Source organism: Petaurus breviceps, unplaced genomic scaffold (genome assembly GCF_028583685.1).
Source record: "Petaurus breviceps papuanus isolate PSGF00001 unplaced genomic scaffold, PetGlider_PUasm1.0 90574, whole genome shotgun sequence".
NCBI lineage: Eukaryota > Metazoa > Chordata > Mammalia > Diprotodontia > Petauridae > Petaurus > Petaurus breviceps.
Window position 1 is genome coordinate 5928459 of NW_027187277.1, and position 15939 is coordinate 5944397.

Sequence of the window (15939 nt, forward strand, 5' to 3'; positions counted from 1 at the left end):
TCATTCATTTCCCCTTGCCTGATTCCAGTTTTGAAGGAGTTTTTTTCTTTCTTAAGATTTTGGATCTCTTTTTCCAGTTGGTTGAACTTTCTTTTCATGATTTTCTTAATTTTCTTGTGTTGTTCTTATTTTTTTTCCTCAATTTCTTGTTTGATTTTTGAAGTCATTTCCAAGTTCTTCCAAGAACTTTTTTGGGTTCATGACCATTTGATGTTGCTCTTTTTGGTAAGAGTGGCTTTTTTTTTTTTAACTTCATTATCTTCCTCTCAATATGAACCCAGATCTTCTCTATCACCATAGTAGATGGTTGGGTTCTTTCTCCTTTGCTTACTCATTTTTATTTTATTTTTAGCAGCATATTATTATAATCAGCTTTAGTTCCAGCATATGGGGAATGGTGCCCCAGGCCTCATGTCCTTCTTACTGTTTTCTGAGATTTGTCTAAAGCCCAACCTCAGTACTCCTCTCCACATGGTGCTACAAAATCTCTCACTCCCTATACACCCTTTAGTGGCTGCAACCTCCAGCTCTTCCCTCTGACCTGGAACCTAAATGAGGGACTCAGTTCTCCTGTAAGAGCCCACAGCCAGCAGGGATCCCACCCTTCTGCTACCTGCACTCATCAGGTGTATGCTAATTCCTTGTCTTATAGTCAGTCCCAGTCTGTAATGGGAATATAAATTTAAAGATCTTCCCTGCCCCTAGGCTAAAGTGCACCTGGAGCCTGGGGTGGGAGGCTTGTTTTTCAGTAGATACTTCTTGATTGGCCAGTGAGTCAATAAGGTTGTTACATTCTCTGAGCCAGGAGAAAGCTATATAAGCCCTGATGTGTAGCTTTGTTTTGGGGGCTCACTTTGAGAAGTGTTCTGTGATTTGATATGGATTCTGGCAAGCCGTTGTCCAGAGCCCCCCGGCTTTGAAAAACCCAGATGTTGAAAGCCAGATGTTGATTTGGTATGGATGTAATGGTTGGACAATTTGGAAAGCTGTCTATTTGATCTATTTCTGTTTTGATAATTCTGCCTGTATACTTTGAAGTTCGGGGTGCTGACCTTTTTCCCCTGAACGAGGTAAACGATGCATGTTTGACTGATTAAAGTAAGCTTGTTAACCCATTTTGAGCTGCTTTCCTTTATCAAAGCAGATCCAAGAACCTGTATTGGCAGCAAACCCTGAGGACACTTGGGGTGCTTGCTGCTACACAGTCCCGGACTGTGTCTGTCTTGTCAGCACTGGTAGGCCTGGTGTCCCTTGCTATTAGAGAGTCCTTCAGTCTTTCCCTCCTTAAATGCCTGAACCTCTGTGTCTGAGGATGAGGCTGCCTCCCAACCCAGCCACCCTGGACCTATTCTTTGTTGTTTCAGCTGAGAAGGCCTAAGTGTGTTTGCATTTCACTTGGGCCAAACTTCTGTCCCTAAAGTTTTTCCTGAGGCCTTTTCCAATTGTTCCAGGAGAACAACTCTTATTTATTTTTGCTGCTCTACTTGCACCCTGAGTTGCTGTTCTGTCTTGTTTGTGGAGGAAATCTGGAGAGCTGGGAGTTTTCTGACCTGCTCTGCTGTGTCTGCGAGTCCCCTGCCCCCCTACCCCCCATTGTATTTACTTTTGATTTTTTGTTTTGTCATCATTCTTTCAATGTATGTTGTTGTAGTTACTGTCTATATTGCTTTCTTGGTTCTGTTTACTTCTCTACATCAGTTCATATAATACTCATATTAACAATTTGTTAATTATTAATTAACTCAAAATTAAATTAATAATTGGAGTTGTTTCCGCTTGTGTCTGACTCTTTGCGGCCTTATTTGGAATTTTCTTGGCAAAGATAATGGAGTGTGTTGCCATTTCCTCCCTCAGCTTATTTTACAGATGAGGAAACCGAAGCATACAGGGTTAAGTAACTTGCCTAGGGTCACACAGCTAGTATCTGAGGCCAGATTTGAACTCAGGAAGATGAAACTTCCTGACTCCATGCTTCACATTCCATCAACTGCACCTCCCCTAGCTGCCCTAACAATAATAATAAGTAATATTTATATAGTCTTTACTATATGCCAAGCGCTGTGTACTTTACAACTATTATCTCATTTGATTCCCACAACAACTTTGCAGGGTAGGTGCTACTAATGTCCCCATTTTTGTGTTGAGGAAACTGAGACAAATAGGAGTCAAATGACTTGCCCAGGGTAACACAGCATTAAGTGTCTAAGATTGGAGTCTTTCTGACTCCAAGTCTGATACTTTATCTATGATCTTTCCATACTTTGTTGTATTCATCACACACAAGGTTTCTCAGAGAACTGTGGTATTCTGTTAGGTTCATGTACCACAGTTTGTTTAGCCATTCCCCTGTGGATGGTTATCTACTTCGTTTCTGATTCTTAGCTCTTACAAAAAGTGCTGCTATAAATATTTTGGAGTATATAGGATCATTTTTCTTCTCAGTGGCTTCCTTGGGATAGAAGTCCAATAATAGAATTTCTAGTTCAAAGGATATAAACATTTTAGTCACTTTGTTTGCATAATTCAAAATTGCTTTCTAAAATGGTTATACCACAGCTCCACCAACAATGTATTAGCATTTAATTCTTTAAAAATTGGGTTTCCTTTATGAACTAATATGTAATTTCCCAATGTTTTCCCAAGATCTGGAGAGGATCCATAGAATTCTGTATTTCATTAGATCTTTTTATTTCATATTGTAAAACTTCTTCATTTAAATTTTATGTTGTAACATTTAAATTTTTTAAATTTGTTTTTCCTTTTGTCTTTATTATAGAAGGAAACTCACTGTTGCTTTATCTGTTTTAAAGCTAAGCTTATACCTAGTCTTTCTCTCTTGAACTTTTTTGTCTTTCAGTCTTTTCTTATATTCTCAGTAAGTTGTGTCGGATTTCTCTTCTTATTCTTTAACACCTCCACTTTCTAGGACTGCACAAAAATGTCTTCAGCCTCCTCAAATTGTAGAACCAGCTAGTTCCTTGTTTAGAAGTAAACTCTGTGTAGAGAAGACTGGGGACAGCTAGGTGGATAGAGCACTAGGCTTGGAGTCAGGAGGACTCCTTTTCATGAATTTGAATCCCACCCTTGAATACTTAGCTAGCTGTGTGACCCTGGGCAAGTCACTTAACCCTGTTTGCTCCAGTTTCCTCATCTATAAAATGAGCTGAAGAAGGAAATGGCAAACCACTCCAGTATCTTTGCCAAGAAAACACCAAATGTGGTCATTAAGTTAGACATTAGACAGGACTGAACAACAACTCATCATATGGAGAGGACTGATTCCAGCTAGCTTCCAGTCCCCTTTTCCTACCAGTTCTGCAATATTTGCCACCACCCTTCATCCTCAGTCCACCACTCAAGTTGAAGTCCCTTTCTTTTAAATAGCTTGGAAGAATCAATATTTTCAACTTCTTATAGGATGTAGGAGTGTTCAGACTGAATCACTACCATGAAGAAAACCCAGCTGGACTTTAAAAATATTATAGCTGGACCCAGAAACAAAGTCTGCAAAGTTTCTGTTTGCTCTGGCTGTGTCTAGCTTATGGGTTGGGGATGGTGAGTAGGTGCTTTAAGTGTTTTATTTCTCCAAAGTTATTGCATAAAGCTACTTCCTTGTGTCTTGTTTCTCTCTTTTTTCTTGAGAATCACACTTTAATTATTCTAAGTTTGTTGAGATTTTTTTAGGTTGGAGAAGTATATAAAAAAGCAATTATTTCACCATTTTGCTCATTAAATTAGCTGTTTTTTTTTTTCAGATTATAGTCTTTGGAAATGTTTTGCTGTCCAACACAATTTTCCACAGCTCTCCCCACATGCAATGGCATAACTAATGATTCTGAAGGGCAGTAGCTCCAAGCACTTTAGCACTAGTGTATCTATATTATTTTCCATTTTAATTAAAATGCCTTCATGCCTGCAACCTGATTTATTCTAGGCCCCAATTCCTATTATCCTCTGGGACTGCAGGCCCAGAGTAATTTTTATGGTAGCATTAGATCTCCATCTAGAAACCATGAAAATGGTTTAATATAAAAGCCTGGCAAAATTGCTTTTAATTTCTCAAAACAGATTCAGCACCTCTACCTGAGAAAGCAGAAGATAGTACTGAAAATTTGAGCTTCTGCATTTCTTTATATGCATTTCTAGGACCCAAAAGTAGGATTCTTTTCATGAAGAGTTTGCCTCTGGAATTCCCTTCTTACCCATTTCATATCCTGTCTGTTTATCATCTTTTAGGATACTTTATGATCCTCACTTCTATTTTTTTTGTTCCTCTCTTACAGATTGTTTTAGATATCTGAACAAATGATACTTCATTATATTTGTGCCTTGAGACACTTAAATGTGGGCTGAGATCTCTAAAGCAGTAGTATGGTGTTCTTAGCACATGAACTCATTTCATTATTTTAAAGTCTGTAGCATTTATAAACGTCCAGAGGGGATTTGCAAGGTTTTTCTTGGACAATACCCTGAAAATCATGTGCCTCCTTTGAATACAGAAACACAGATGAAATGTTGGTCTCTTTCAGTCTATATAATTGCATTTCAGGGTTAGAAGACTTGCTTTATTATTTTATTTTTTCCCCTCTGGAGTTTCCAGTTTCTCCCCTCTTTAAGTCATCCTTCACAACAGTTTCAGATTAATCTTACCTTTATCCAAATATGATCATGTCAGTCTTTCATGGTCAAAGCCTTTCAACAACTTCTAATAACCTACTGAATAAAGTACACAATCCTTAGCCTTGTATTCGAGACCCCCAACAAGTTGGCCACCTCTCCCTTTCTAGCCTTCTCTCAGACAAATTTACCATCCACTGAATATGTCCTGTCATTTTGTCTTAATGCCTTTGCTCACATTAGTACTCAGCATTGAAATTCCCACCTGTCCAAATCCACCACATTCTTCAGAAGTCAAGATACAATCTTCGTGATATAATCTTTTGTATGAAACCTTGCCTCCAGTCGGAAATGAGACTGGTATTTTTCCTCATAGACATATTCCATTTTGTATTACTTGTAAACCCTGCTTCACGTCATGAATTTGCTCCACAAAAACATTTTATTTCAAACACTGTTAGAGGAGACAGTTCCACAGCAGTGAAACTGAGAGGATCGTTGAATGTTGAGTTGACTATAACAAAGCCAGGCTAGTTGGAGCCAGAGAAGGGGAAGGGTGTTGGGGATGAGAAGAGCAGGTGTGGGCCATGTTTAGCCTACAGAGCTGAGTGAGAGGAAATAGAGACAGCTATGGCAGGGAGTTACCATAGTGCTAGGCACACAGTAAGCACTTAATAAATGCTCACTGTGCTAACTGCTAGGAAAAAAAATATTTTTAAAGCAAAAGACAGTCCCTGCCCTCAAGGAGCTCACCTGTTATCTCACAGAACTTGTGAGATGGGAAGAAGAATCAGGGCTGCCATGATCACAGATCTGTGCACAGGCATCAAGACATTATAGTGAGCTTTGACTCTAATATTCTCTACTACATCACTATGAAATGAGGTTGCTCAGGGCAACATCATAGAGCCTATACTTACAGTTTGTGTATGTGTCATACTAACATATCCCTATTAGATTAAGTAGGCATAGTGTCAGGCAGCAAGGTGGCACAATAGATGGAGTGCGAGAAATACAGCCTCAGACACTTATCAGTTGTGTGACCCTGGGCAAGCCACTTACCCCTGTTTGCCTCAGTTTCTTCATCTGCAAAATGAGCTGGAGAAGGAAATGGCAAACTACTCCAGTATCTCTGCCAAGAAAACCCCAAATGGTGTCACAAAGGGTTGAATACAACTGAAAAAAAAAAACGAAACCACCACAACAAGGCATGGCATTATTTTGTGTCTCTCCTGATACCTAAAACTGTATTCCACAAATAGTAGTTACTGGAAAAAAGGTTTGTCATGATTAAACTATTACATTCTCTTGGAAAGTTTCCTGCCTTTCTCTCTACACAGAGAACATTCCATGTGCTTATAGTCAGGAGACAGAGATACTGGTCTCAATTCTGTCATTGTGTAGCTGCATGACATCATTGGGCAAGTTATTGGGTTGAGTTTTCTCACCTTTAAAATTGGAATAATACCTTGTACCCTGCTTACCTCACAGGCTCATTGGAAAGATAAAGTTATGTATATGAAAGTATATTAACAAATTGGTGCTAAAAAAGATAAGGGATTAATGTTAGGATGACAGTGAACATGGCATGATATTAATTTTAGAGAGGAGGAGAGAAAGAGAGGAGAAGAAAGAAGATGAGAGACAGAGACAGAGAGACACAGAGACAGAGGGGGGAGGGAGAGAGATACACAGAATTATACTAAGCAACATAGCTACAAGTAGAGTACAAAAGTGAGTGTGTGGATTTGAAAGGGAATGAGGGAAGGTTTTTCTGGAGTCAGAAAGTCTTGATTAGGCTGCTGAAATAAGGGGTGGAGATGAACTGGTAGGGAGACAGGGAGGAATGGCAGATACACAGATGCATGATGGGGATGAGTCATTCTGGTGCAAGGAAATGATAAACTGTTTAGCTCGCCTCTCTGACTATAATGGACTAGGAAAGCTTGAACAGAACAGCTAATGAACAGCCCTGAATACTAGCCAAAGGAATTTAGATCTGTTAGGATGTCTTTAGGTCATTTTAAAATCTTTTATCTCTATAGTCATATGTGGTGTTGGAACACTACAGTAAAGGACCACTGTTATAGTTTAGGTTCATACTTGTTACTGTCACCCTGGTCAGTAGACCTCATGAAACAAGCTTTTGTACTTGCCCCAAGACTGGGGAATGCTACTAAGTTAGAAGGTGGTGCCCCAAAATGTGAAATTCTAGAGAAATTAAACAGAACTATAAATTAGTCCTAGTGATAGTAATTTTATTTGTATATATATAAATGTTATGGCCCTACTTTGGATTTCCTTGGCAGAGATACTGGAGTGGTTTGCCATTTCTTTCTCAAGCTCATTTTATAGATGAGAAAACTGAGGCAAACAGAGCTAAGTTACTTGCCCAGGGTAATACATCTAGTAATAAATGTCTGAGGTCAGATTTGAACTCATGAGAATGAGTCTTCCTGACTCCAGGCTCAGTGTTCTATCCGCTTTGCCACCTAGCTGTCTCATTATATATCATAGATTACATTATCAATAATTTATATTTTTTATGTAGCAAGAGAGTCCCATATGTATAAGTGAGGTCTACCTGTGAAGAGGGCTTCTCTTTACGTGTGATTCAAAGGGAGGCAGAATGGACATCTCTAGCCTCTTTTCACTCCACCTTTCTCCAAGGGAGACTTTTATTCCTGCCAAGAGAGGAAGCAAGAAATTAGGGCCAGAGGCCACTGTGCTCTCCTTAGAGAGAAGGGGGTACTGAGAAGATATCACTCCCTTAAATATTTTTTCACATAGGGGATATGATCAGGTTCCATTTAGCTTTTGATAACTGTCATTTGGGGGAGAAAAAGTTCTGTATCCAAGGTTCAACCCCTTTCCCACCTAATGCTAGCTCCACAATGAACACATATAACAAATAGCTGAGACAATTTATCCAAAATTATAACAAGACAGAAATCAGTGAATGTATACAGAGGAGAATATATATTAGACAATACAGAGAGCAGGAACTCTCCTATTGGGGGTGAGATAACTCAGCTTAACCAAGACAGAGAGTGTCTTGGCCCTCACCCTAGGAAGAAAAGTCCCCAAAGTCTCTAATGTATCAAGCTGGGAATAGGGATATGATGGAGACTACTATTTCCTTTCGTGTCTTCCCAAAATCTTTTCCTTGAGCAGCATGTGTTGGGATTGGCCTTGTTCATTTTCCCTCTGGAAGCTGACTCAAAGCTATGCTTGAAGAAGATTTAGAGTTGGACTAATTGCCAAAGGGACTGGCCCTGAAGAGTCAATAAGGGGAACTGGCTGAGAGCTGAAGCTCTCACTTCTGGATTACTCTGCCACACCCCACATGCAGGGCAGGGCATTTATCTTCACCAATAAGGAAAGATTCCCATACCAAAGAGGGACAGGAGTTACATTTATAATATGATGACAGTGATACTAGCTTTTATTTATATAGCACTTTACAGCTATAAAGCACATTAAGTTATTTAATTTGAGAGGTATGTGTTGCAGTGGAGAGGTGTCAAACTAGCAAAATATGGCAGTTTACCCAAACCAGATTAAAATATAATTGGAAAATGTTTAATAAAATGGACAAAAATACAGTACAATATAGATAACATTAATTTGTGGTTTTCTGAGTCAATATGGGGCTGGGAGGGATCTGTTTCTATTGGAGTCTGATGCTGCTCATGCAGCAAATGGTACCAGAATTTGTCAGGAAGGCCTGGATTTAAATCCTGCCAGAAATACTTCTAACTCTGTGACCCACATTAAGTCACTCTGATCCTTGGTTTTTGTTTGTTTGTTTGTTTGTTTTCCCCAGAGGAATTGTGATACAGAGGAGAGAACACTGGATTTAGAGCCATAGACTCTGAGTTTAAATCCCAGCTGCCACCTTTGTGACTTCACACAAATCCCTTAACCTCTCTCACCCTCAGTTTTCTCCTTTGTTAAATGATTGAAGTTTATGGAAGCTTAAAGTAATGTAGATTTTATTTTCTCAGTTAGTTGATTTGGGAGCTTGTTGAATCAATCTGGGCAAGTGGATTTTCTTATTAGTGAGAGCCTATTGGATTGTGGTCCTTTTCCTTGTTTGTTTTACTAAAAGTAATGAATGAAGATTTTTATTAAGTCAGGCTAACCTTGATGAAAAATTCTTCTTTCTCCTTCTAGGAAGTTGAAAAATGAGCTTTTAGAAGCAAAACGGAAAGGTGGAAAGAGGCAGCAAGATGGCAGCAGGATTTGTGTTCGATGTCAGAAGAATCTAGGCTTGATTTTTGACCGGGGGAACCTATGCCAAGCATGTATGCTCCGAGTTTGCAGTGAGTGTCGGATTGTGGGCATTGATGGCAATTGGAAATGCACAGTCTGTGCCAAGATTGCGTAAGTCCTATACCTTTGCCTGGAAGTCAGAGGTTTTAACTCTTTAAGTCATAGAAGTAGGGAATAAAACTGAAGGAATGATTTAAACATGAGGATTAAGAATGAAAGAAGAAATAATAGTTCTGCCCTAGGAATACTTTGATGTATCCATTTTATATACACACAAACACATACGTATGTATGTATGTATATGTATATATGTGTATATGTGTGTGTATGTGTGTGTATGAATTGCTATCGTGAAAACAATAGGGCTAACCAGTATTGGTGACAGCGTGACCCCAATGATCTGTTCCTTCTAATTGCTTTACATGTATTATATAATTCTATCCTCAACACAAACCTTTAAGATAGGTGCTATTATGATCCCATTTTGCAATTAAGAAAAACTGAGGCAGAGGTTAAATGACTTCACTAGGGTGACACAGCTAGTATCTAAGGTTACATTTGAACTCAGGTCTTCCTAACTCTAGACCAAGTGTTCTATCCATTCCACCTCCTAGATGCCTCTAGAAGGGGACATATGCAAGAGCTGTAAGGATAGAAATGACAAGATTTGACAACTGATTGGCAATGCAGGGGTCTTATCCTCACAATGAGGCATTAAATATGACATTAAGGTGGCAAACCTGGGCTACTAAAAGGATGTGTAAGATGGAAGTTGAAAAGCAGGGTGGACATTAAGGAAAGGATAATGAGTTCTGTATCAGACATATTGAATTTGAGATGCCTACAGGAAATCACATTGAAAATGTCCAGTGGCCAGTTGGTGATTTGGAACTGGAGCTCAGGAGAGAGACTGGCACCAGACTTAACAATCTGAGAATCACTACACATCTACACTGAACTCAATGGAAGTTGATGAAGTTACAAAAGGATCAAGTGTAGACTTGCTTATTAACATGGTGCTTTAAGACTTACCAGAAGAAATGAGCAACTCTTGAGGACTTCTCCAGAGATGCTAATGTCTTTCTTTAAAGTTATTTGTGTATTTGGATATGTTGCTTTGATTCTCACAATCTGCCGTGTTCCATTGCCTTATTTGTAATATTGATCTTTTTTTTAATCCTTATTATCCAGCATTAGCAAATGTTTGGGCATACAAAGAAAAAATAAAAACAATCCCTGTCCTCTAAGACCTCACATTCCAATGGGAGAGACAAGTGGTGTATTTGTGTATACACACATTGCATATATATATATATGTGTGTGTGTGTGTGTGTGTGTATACATATACACAGATGTGTATTGCATATAGACAAAATATATATAACATGTACATATACATCTATATACAAGATACCTACAAAGTAGATCCCATTTTATTCTCATGATTTCCCTATTATGTCCAGAAAAGCAATCAGTCTTCAAAACCATTTTGTAGATGACAGAAACTGAAACAGAAAGAAGATAAATAACATTCCCCTGGACACACAGTTGGTCTGTGGCAGAATTAGAACAAGCCAGGTCTGTTTCTCAGATCTGTGCTTTTTCTATTAGAGTGTGCTGAAAGGTTTGTCTTTCTCAGTGTCTGTAGATAAAGAAACGTAGGTTAACAACTTAATTGAAATCCTTCCGATAAGAATAGGAAGATTTTGCTAACTGATCCTTCCCTTTAAGTCACAAAGTTTATGGATGTTTGTTTTTGTTTTTTACTTTATCCCTCTACTATCTGTCTCCTTTTCACGGGACCATAAAATTCCAGATTTGGAAATAACTCAGAGGCTACCTAGACCAACTTCTGTGTGTGAATGTTCCCTCTCACATCCTTGTCTTTTAGTCTTTGAACGAACATAGAAGTAGGGAACTCAGTCTCTTTTCCAAGTTCCATCCCATTTACCTTTTTTTCTCCTTTCTCTCTTCTCACATTTTTCTCCACATCCACTCTTGTGCCCCCAACAAAAAGTTATCTCAGGGTGCCACTGTCACTTGTTTCATGGTCATGTGATCCTAGCCCTGCCTTCCACAGCTACTCCTGTCACCTTGCTCATTGTTCACCCTGGCAACGTCCAACTCTCAGCAGCCTAGACAGTCAGAACAGCATTTAACTTTTATGTCTCTGCCTATTGTTTTATATTAAAATTTTAGGGATGTGTTCCTGTAGAATTTCTCTCTGGCTCTTGAGAATTACTCTTGTAGCACACAGTCCTCTACTGTTTACAAGAGTTAAAATATTTAACAAGAATTCACAAACATTGTCCAGTGCCTACTCTGTATATGCCACACAATACTGAGTACAGAGAGTGAGAAAGTATTTATTAAACATTTACTTTAGGGGCGGCCAGGTAGCACAGTGAGTAAGAGCACCAGCTCCAGTGTTGGGATGACCTGGGGATCAAATCTGGGTTCGGATACTCAGCACCACATCCAGAAATAACTGGCCATGTAACCTTGAGCAAGTTACTTAACCCCGATTGCTTTAAAAAAAAAATTACTTTGTATAGAGCACAAATAGAGGCAAGCAAATTGATGAAGTTACAAGGTGGTTAAGTGCAGACTTATTATTAGAGTATTTTAAGATTTACCCTGACCTCAAGGAGCTTACATTCTAATGAGGGAAGAAAACAAATAAAGGGGATTGGGAGGGGTGGTAGTAGTGGTGTGTGCCTGCCAGTGTAATGTGAAAATAATGACTATAATAGCAATAATAATAATAATGAATAATGTCAGTGGGATAGCTAGATGGCACAGTGGATAAAGCACTGGCCCTGGAGTTAAGAGGACCTGAGTTCAAATCTAGCCTCGGATACTTACTAGTTGTGTGATCCTGGGCAAATCACTTAACATCAATTGCCTCCCTCCTGATAGAGAGAGAGATGATGGATGGATGGATAGATAGACAGACAGATAGATAGATAGATGTATGGATAGATAATGGCAGCTAGATAGTCTTTGATCTCAAGGAGTTTTCTTAATAGGAGAAGATAACACAGAAAGGAAAATTGAAAAGGGGGAAAGGGTACCTGCCAGCCAGTACAGTCTACAGATATTTACAATAATAATACCTACCATTTATAAAAGCTCTAGGGTTTGCAAAATTCTTTACAAATATTATCTGGAAAGGAAGTGGTAAGGAGACCTGGTCTGGACAAGTTCAGAGTTCATCTTAGAGCATATTCCAAGTTTTTTTTTTGGGGGGGGAAGGGGTTAGGGATGGGGAAGGGAAAGGGAAAGGAGATGAGGAAGATGGCCTGACTGAGGAGATAGCCAAAAAAGATGTATAGTTACATGACAGTGTTCTGGCTACCAAACCTTTTGTAACCTGAAAAGCAGATGAATGGCAGACACAAATAAATATAGAACAGAATAGATCTTAATGGAGAAAAGCAAAAAGGGCCAGGAGAGTAGCATAACCTGTTTCTCCCCCCTTTCCAAAAAGTAGACATGGTGCTCGTAATCAGCCAGTTGAATGAATGCCTATCCTACAACCCAGGCAGCTTTCTCCAACCAAGGCAGTTCTTGTGAGAACATCTATCACAGGCTGAACTCTGTCAGGTACTTTTGTCCTCTGAAAAGAATCTTTTTCCAAGTCTCCCAGAAAAACATTGAGCTGAGGCAGTGAGCTGTCAGAAGAATAAAGGAATGAATTGTCACTAATCATAACCTGTGACTGCTTCTGAGGCACAGCAATATGAAGCCAGAAGGAATGTCTGAATTTAGACAGTGAGGAGTGAGATGCTGCTGCAACCTTCACTTTGACTGTTGCTTGTGAAGAAATAGTATACTACACGTATATACTGACTGCCAGGTGCATGATTTTGTTCAAATAATCCCCCCAGCTAGGCATGGGGGTACAGTCCTATAATCCCTGCTCCAGGAAAGGCTGAGGTTGATGGATTGTTTGAGCTCAAAGTTCTGAGCTACAGTGGCCTAAGTCAGTCAGATAGCCATGCTGAGTCCTTCACCAATATGTTGAGCCCCTGGGATGGGGAGGGGGATGCACCAGGATGCATAAGGAGGGGCAAACTGCTCATACAGGAAAGAGAGCAGGCCAAAGCTTCTATGCCAATCAGCTGAGGGATTGGGCTGGCTTAATGGTCAGTACACTTCCAGCCTATGTGACATAGGGAGAACTAGTCTCCAAAAAGCCTCAATTTCCCCCCAAAAGAATCAAGTAATATTCCCAGAATAACAGACATAAGAATCAGAAGGAGGTCTCAGAAACCATGTAGTCCAACAAGCCATTGAAGAAGAATCAACAGCGTAACACAGCCAGCAAGTGGTCATTCAACTTTTCCAGGAAAATGTCCCTTGAGGGAGAATCAGCTGATTCCTGGGGCTCCCACTTTTATTTTCCTGAATAGCTCTAATTATAAGGATGACATCAAGTTTAAATTTGTCTTATTTTTTAACTCCCACCCACTACTCTTCCCAAATTAGTCTAATGCCTAGTCCTAATAACTGTCCTTCAAATACTTAAAGACAATCTTGTCTTTCTTTAGCCTTCTGTGCTCCAGACTAAAAATGCCTAGGGCTTCTTCAATTGTTCTTCACATGGCACCATCCTGGTTGATGTCATTCTGGAACCACTCCAGTTGATCAATGTCCTTCCTAAATTATTGTTATCTATAGGTCATGGTACCTAAAACTTCATATGTGGTCTCATGAGACCAGAGAATAATACAATGACTACCACCTTATTCTGGAGCATTATTCCTCAGATCACATTAGCTCTATGGGCTCCTGTATCATACTATTCACTCATTTTGAGCTTGCAATCAATCCCCACTTCCGTCTTTTTTCAGATGAACTCTTGCCATACCTCTTCCAACACATACTTGTGGAACTGTTTTATTTTAGCTAAAGCAAAATTATATATCTTAGCTTTGTATTAGATTTATGAAATGTCTCCTTGAATACTAACCATGGGAAAGTGTTTGGATGAGTTTAGGTACTGGGGGTAAAATTGTTGGGACTGTCACAAACTAGAACCAGAAACAAAGCCCCCCAAATCAAAACTATAACCCAAATCCAATTTAGGAAAAAACCCAAAACCACAAATTTAAGAACTAACTATTGAGGGGGCGGAGCCAAGATGGCAGAGTGGAAGCAGGACCTCCACTGGGCTCCAGCTTCCACCTTCCCCAATCCATGTGAAAAGGGGACTCTAAACAAACTTTGGAGCTGCAGAACCCACAAAATGACACAGAGAAGCTAACCTTCCACTGAGGACAGCCCGGCAGGCTGGCAGGAATCGGCCAGCACAGTGGTCTGGGAGCCGAGCCCAGCCCCACTCTGAGGCTTTAGCCCCAGAGTGGCCTGACCAGCCAACAGAAGGAGGGATTCCAGATCAACAACAGCTGTGGCCGTTTCCAGATTTATCAACATATAGATGTGAAAGACAAAGTGAGAGGTCAGTGCAGTCTGGAATTTGGGACCCAGTAAGTGAGAGTACGTTGGCTTTTGCCCCCTGGGGCGAGAAGCCACTGAGACACTGGCAAAGCCAGCCAGTACCACGTGGCAGCTTCAGCTCCTGGCCTGTAGAGTGTAGGGGGACCAAGCATCAGTCTGAGGGGTAATCGCTCTTGCTTTAACCTTCTTGGATCTGGATTGCAGTCTAGGGTAGAGATCTTAGGCTGTGTGTCCAGCTGGCCAGAGTGTGTGGAGACCTCAAAGAGGGCACCCATCTAATACCTCCGGCAGCTGAGAAAACCCCAGCATTTGGGACGAAAGCTCCCCTGTCTGGTGGCAGAGTCCTACTGTGGCAAAAAGCCCAGGGGTCAAGTGACTGGCAACATGACCAGGCAAAGGAAACAAAGCAGACAGAAGATTCCAACATTAGACTCCTATTTTGGGGACAAAAAGGAGCAAAGCATGGAATAGGAGGAAGACAGTGAAGTCAGAACTACTGCACCAAAAGTTTCTAAGGAAAATACAAGCTGGTTACAGGCCATAGAGAACCTTAAGAAGCAGATAAGAGAAGTGGAGGAAAAATTGGGATGAGAAATGACAATGATATAAGAAAATTACTAAATGAGAGTCAACAGCCTGACTGGAAAATAACACCTTAAAAAATAGACTGACTCAAATGGCAAAAGAGGCTCAAAAAGACAATGAGGAGAAGAATGTCTTAAAAAGCCGAATTTGCCAGATGGAAAAAGAATCTCAAAAGCTCACTGAGGAGAATCATTGCTTCAGAATTAGATTGGAGTAAATGGAAGCTAATGACTTTATGAGAAATCAAGATGCTATTAAACAGATCCAAACAAATGAAAGAATAGAAGGCAATGTGAAATATCTCATGGGAAAAACCACTGACCTGGAAAATAGATCCAGGAGAGATAATTTAAAAATTATTGGACTACCTGAAAGCCATGATCAAAGTAAAAACCTAGAAATCATCCTCCAGGAAGTTCTCAAAGAAAACTGCCTGATGTTTTAGAACCAGAGGGTAAAATAGAGGTTGAAAGAATCCACCGATCACCTCCTGAAAAAGATCCCAAAAAGAAAACACCTAGGAATATTATAACCAGGTTCCAGAATTCCCAGATCAAGGGGAGAATATTACAAGCATCCAGGAATAAACAATTTGAATATTGTGGAAACACAATCAGGATAACCCAGGATCTGGCAGCTTCTACACTGAGGGGGATCAAAGGGCTTGGAATATGATATTCTGGAGGTCAAAGGAGCTGGGATTAAAACCAAGAGTCACCTACCCAGCAAAACTGAGTATCATGTTTCCGAGGAAAATATGGTCATTCAGTGGAATGGAGGACTTTCAAGCATTCTTGGTGAAAAAAAAAAACAGAGTCGAATAGAAAATTTGACATTCAGATACAAGAACCAAGAGATGCATGAGAAGGTAAACAGGCAAAAGGAGTCATAAGGAATTTATCAAAGTTGAACTACTTACATTCCTAAATTGAACAACAATAATTCTAACTTATGAAACTTTTCTCAGTAGGTGAAGGGAATAGAAATTATACACACACA

General features: G+C 39.8%; 1 protein-coding gene across 1 annotated transcript in view; it reads left to right on the forward strand.

The window, feature by feature from the left end:
* SYTL5 (synaptotagmin like 5) overlaps positions 1-15939 on the forward strand; it is a 156797-nt gene that overhangs the window by 50186 nt on the left and 90672 nt on the right. Inside the window, exon 3 of the mRNA XM_069063476.1 lies at positions 8794-9003. Coding sequence (XP_068919577.1) covers positions 8794-9003 — 210 coding nt within the window. The remainder of the gene's footprint in view (positions 1-8793; positions 9004-15939) is intronic.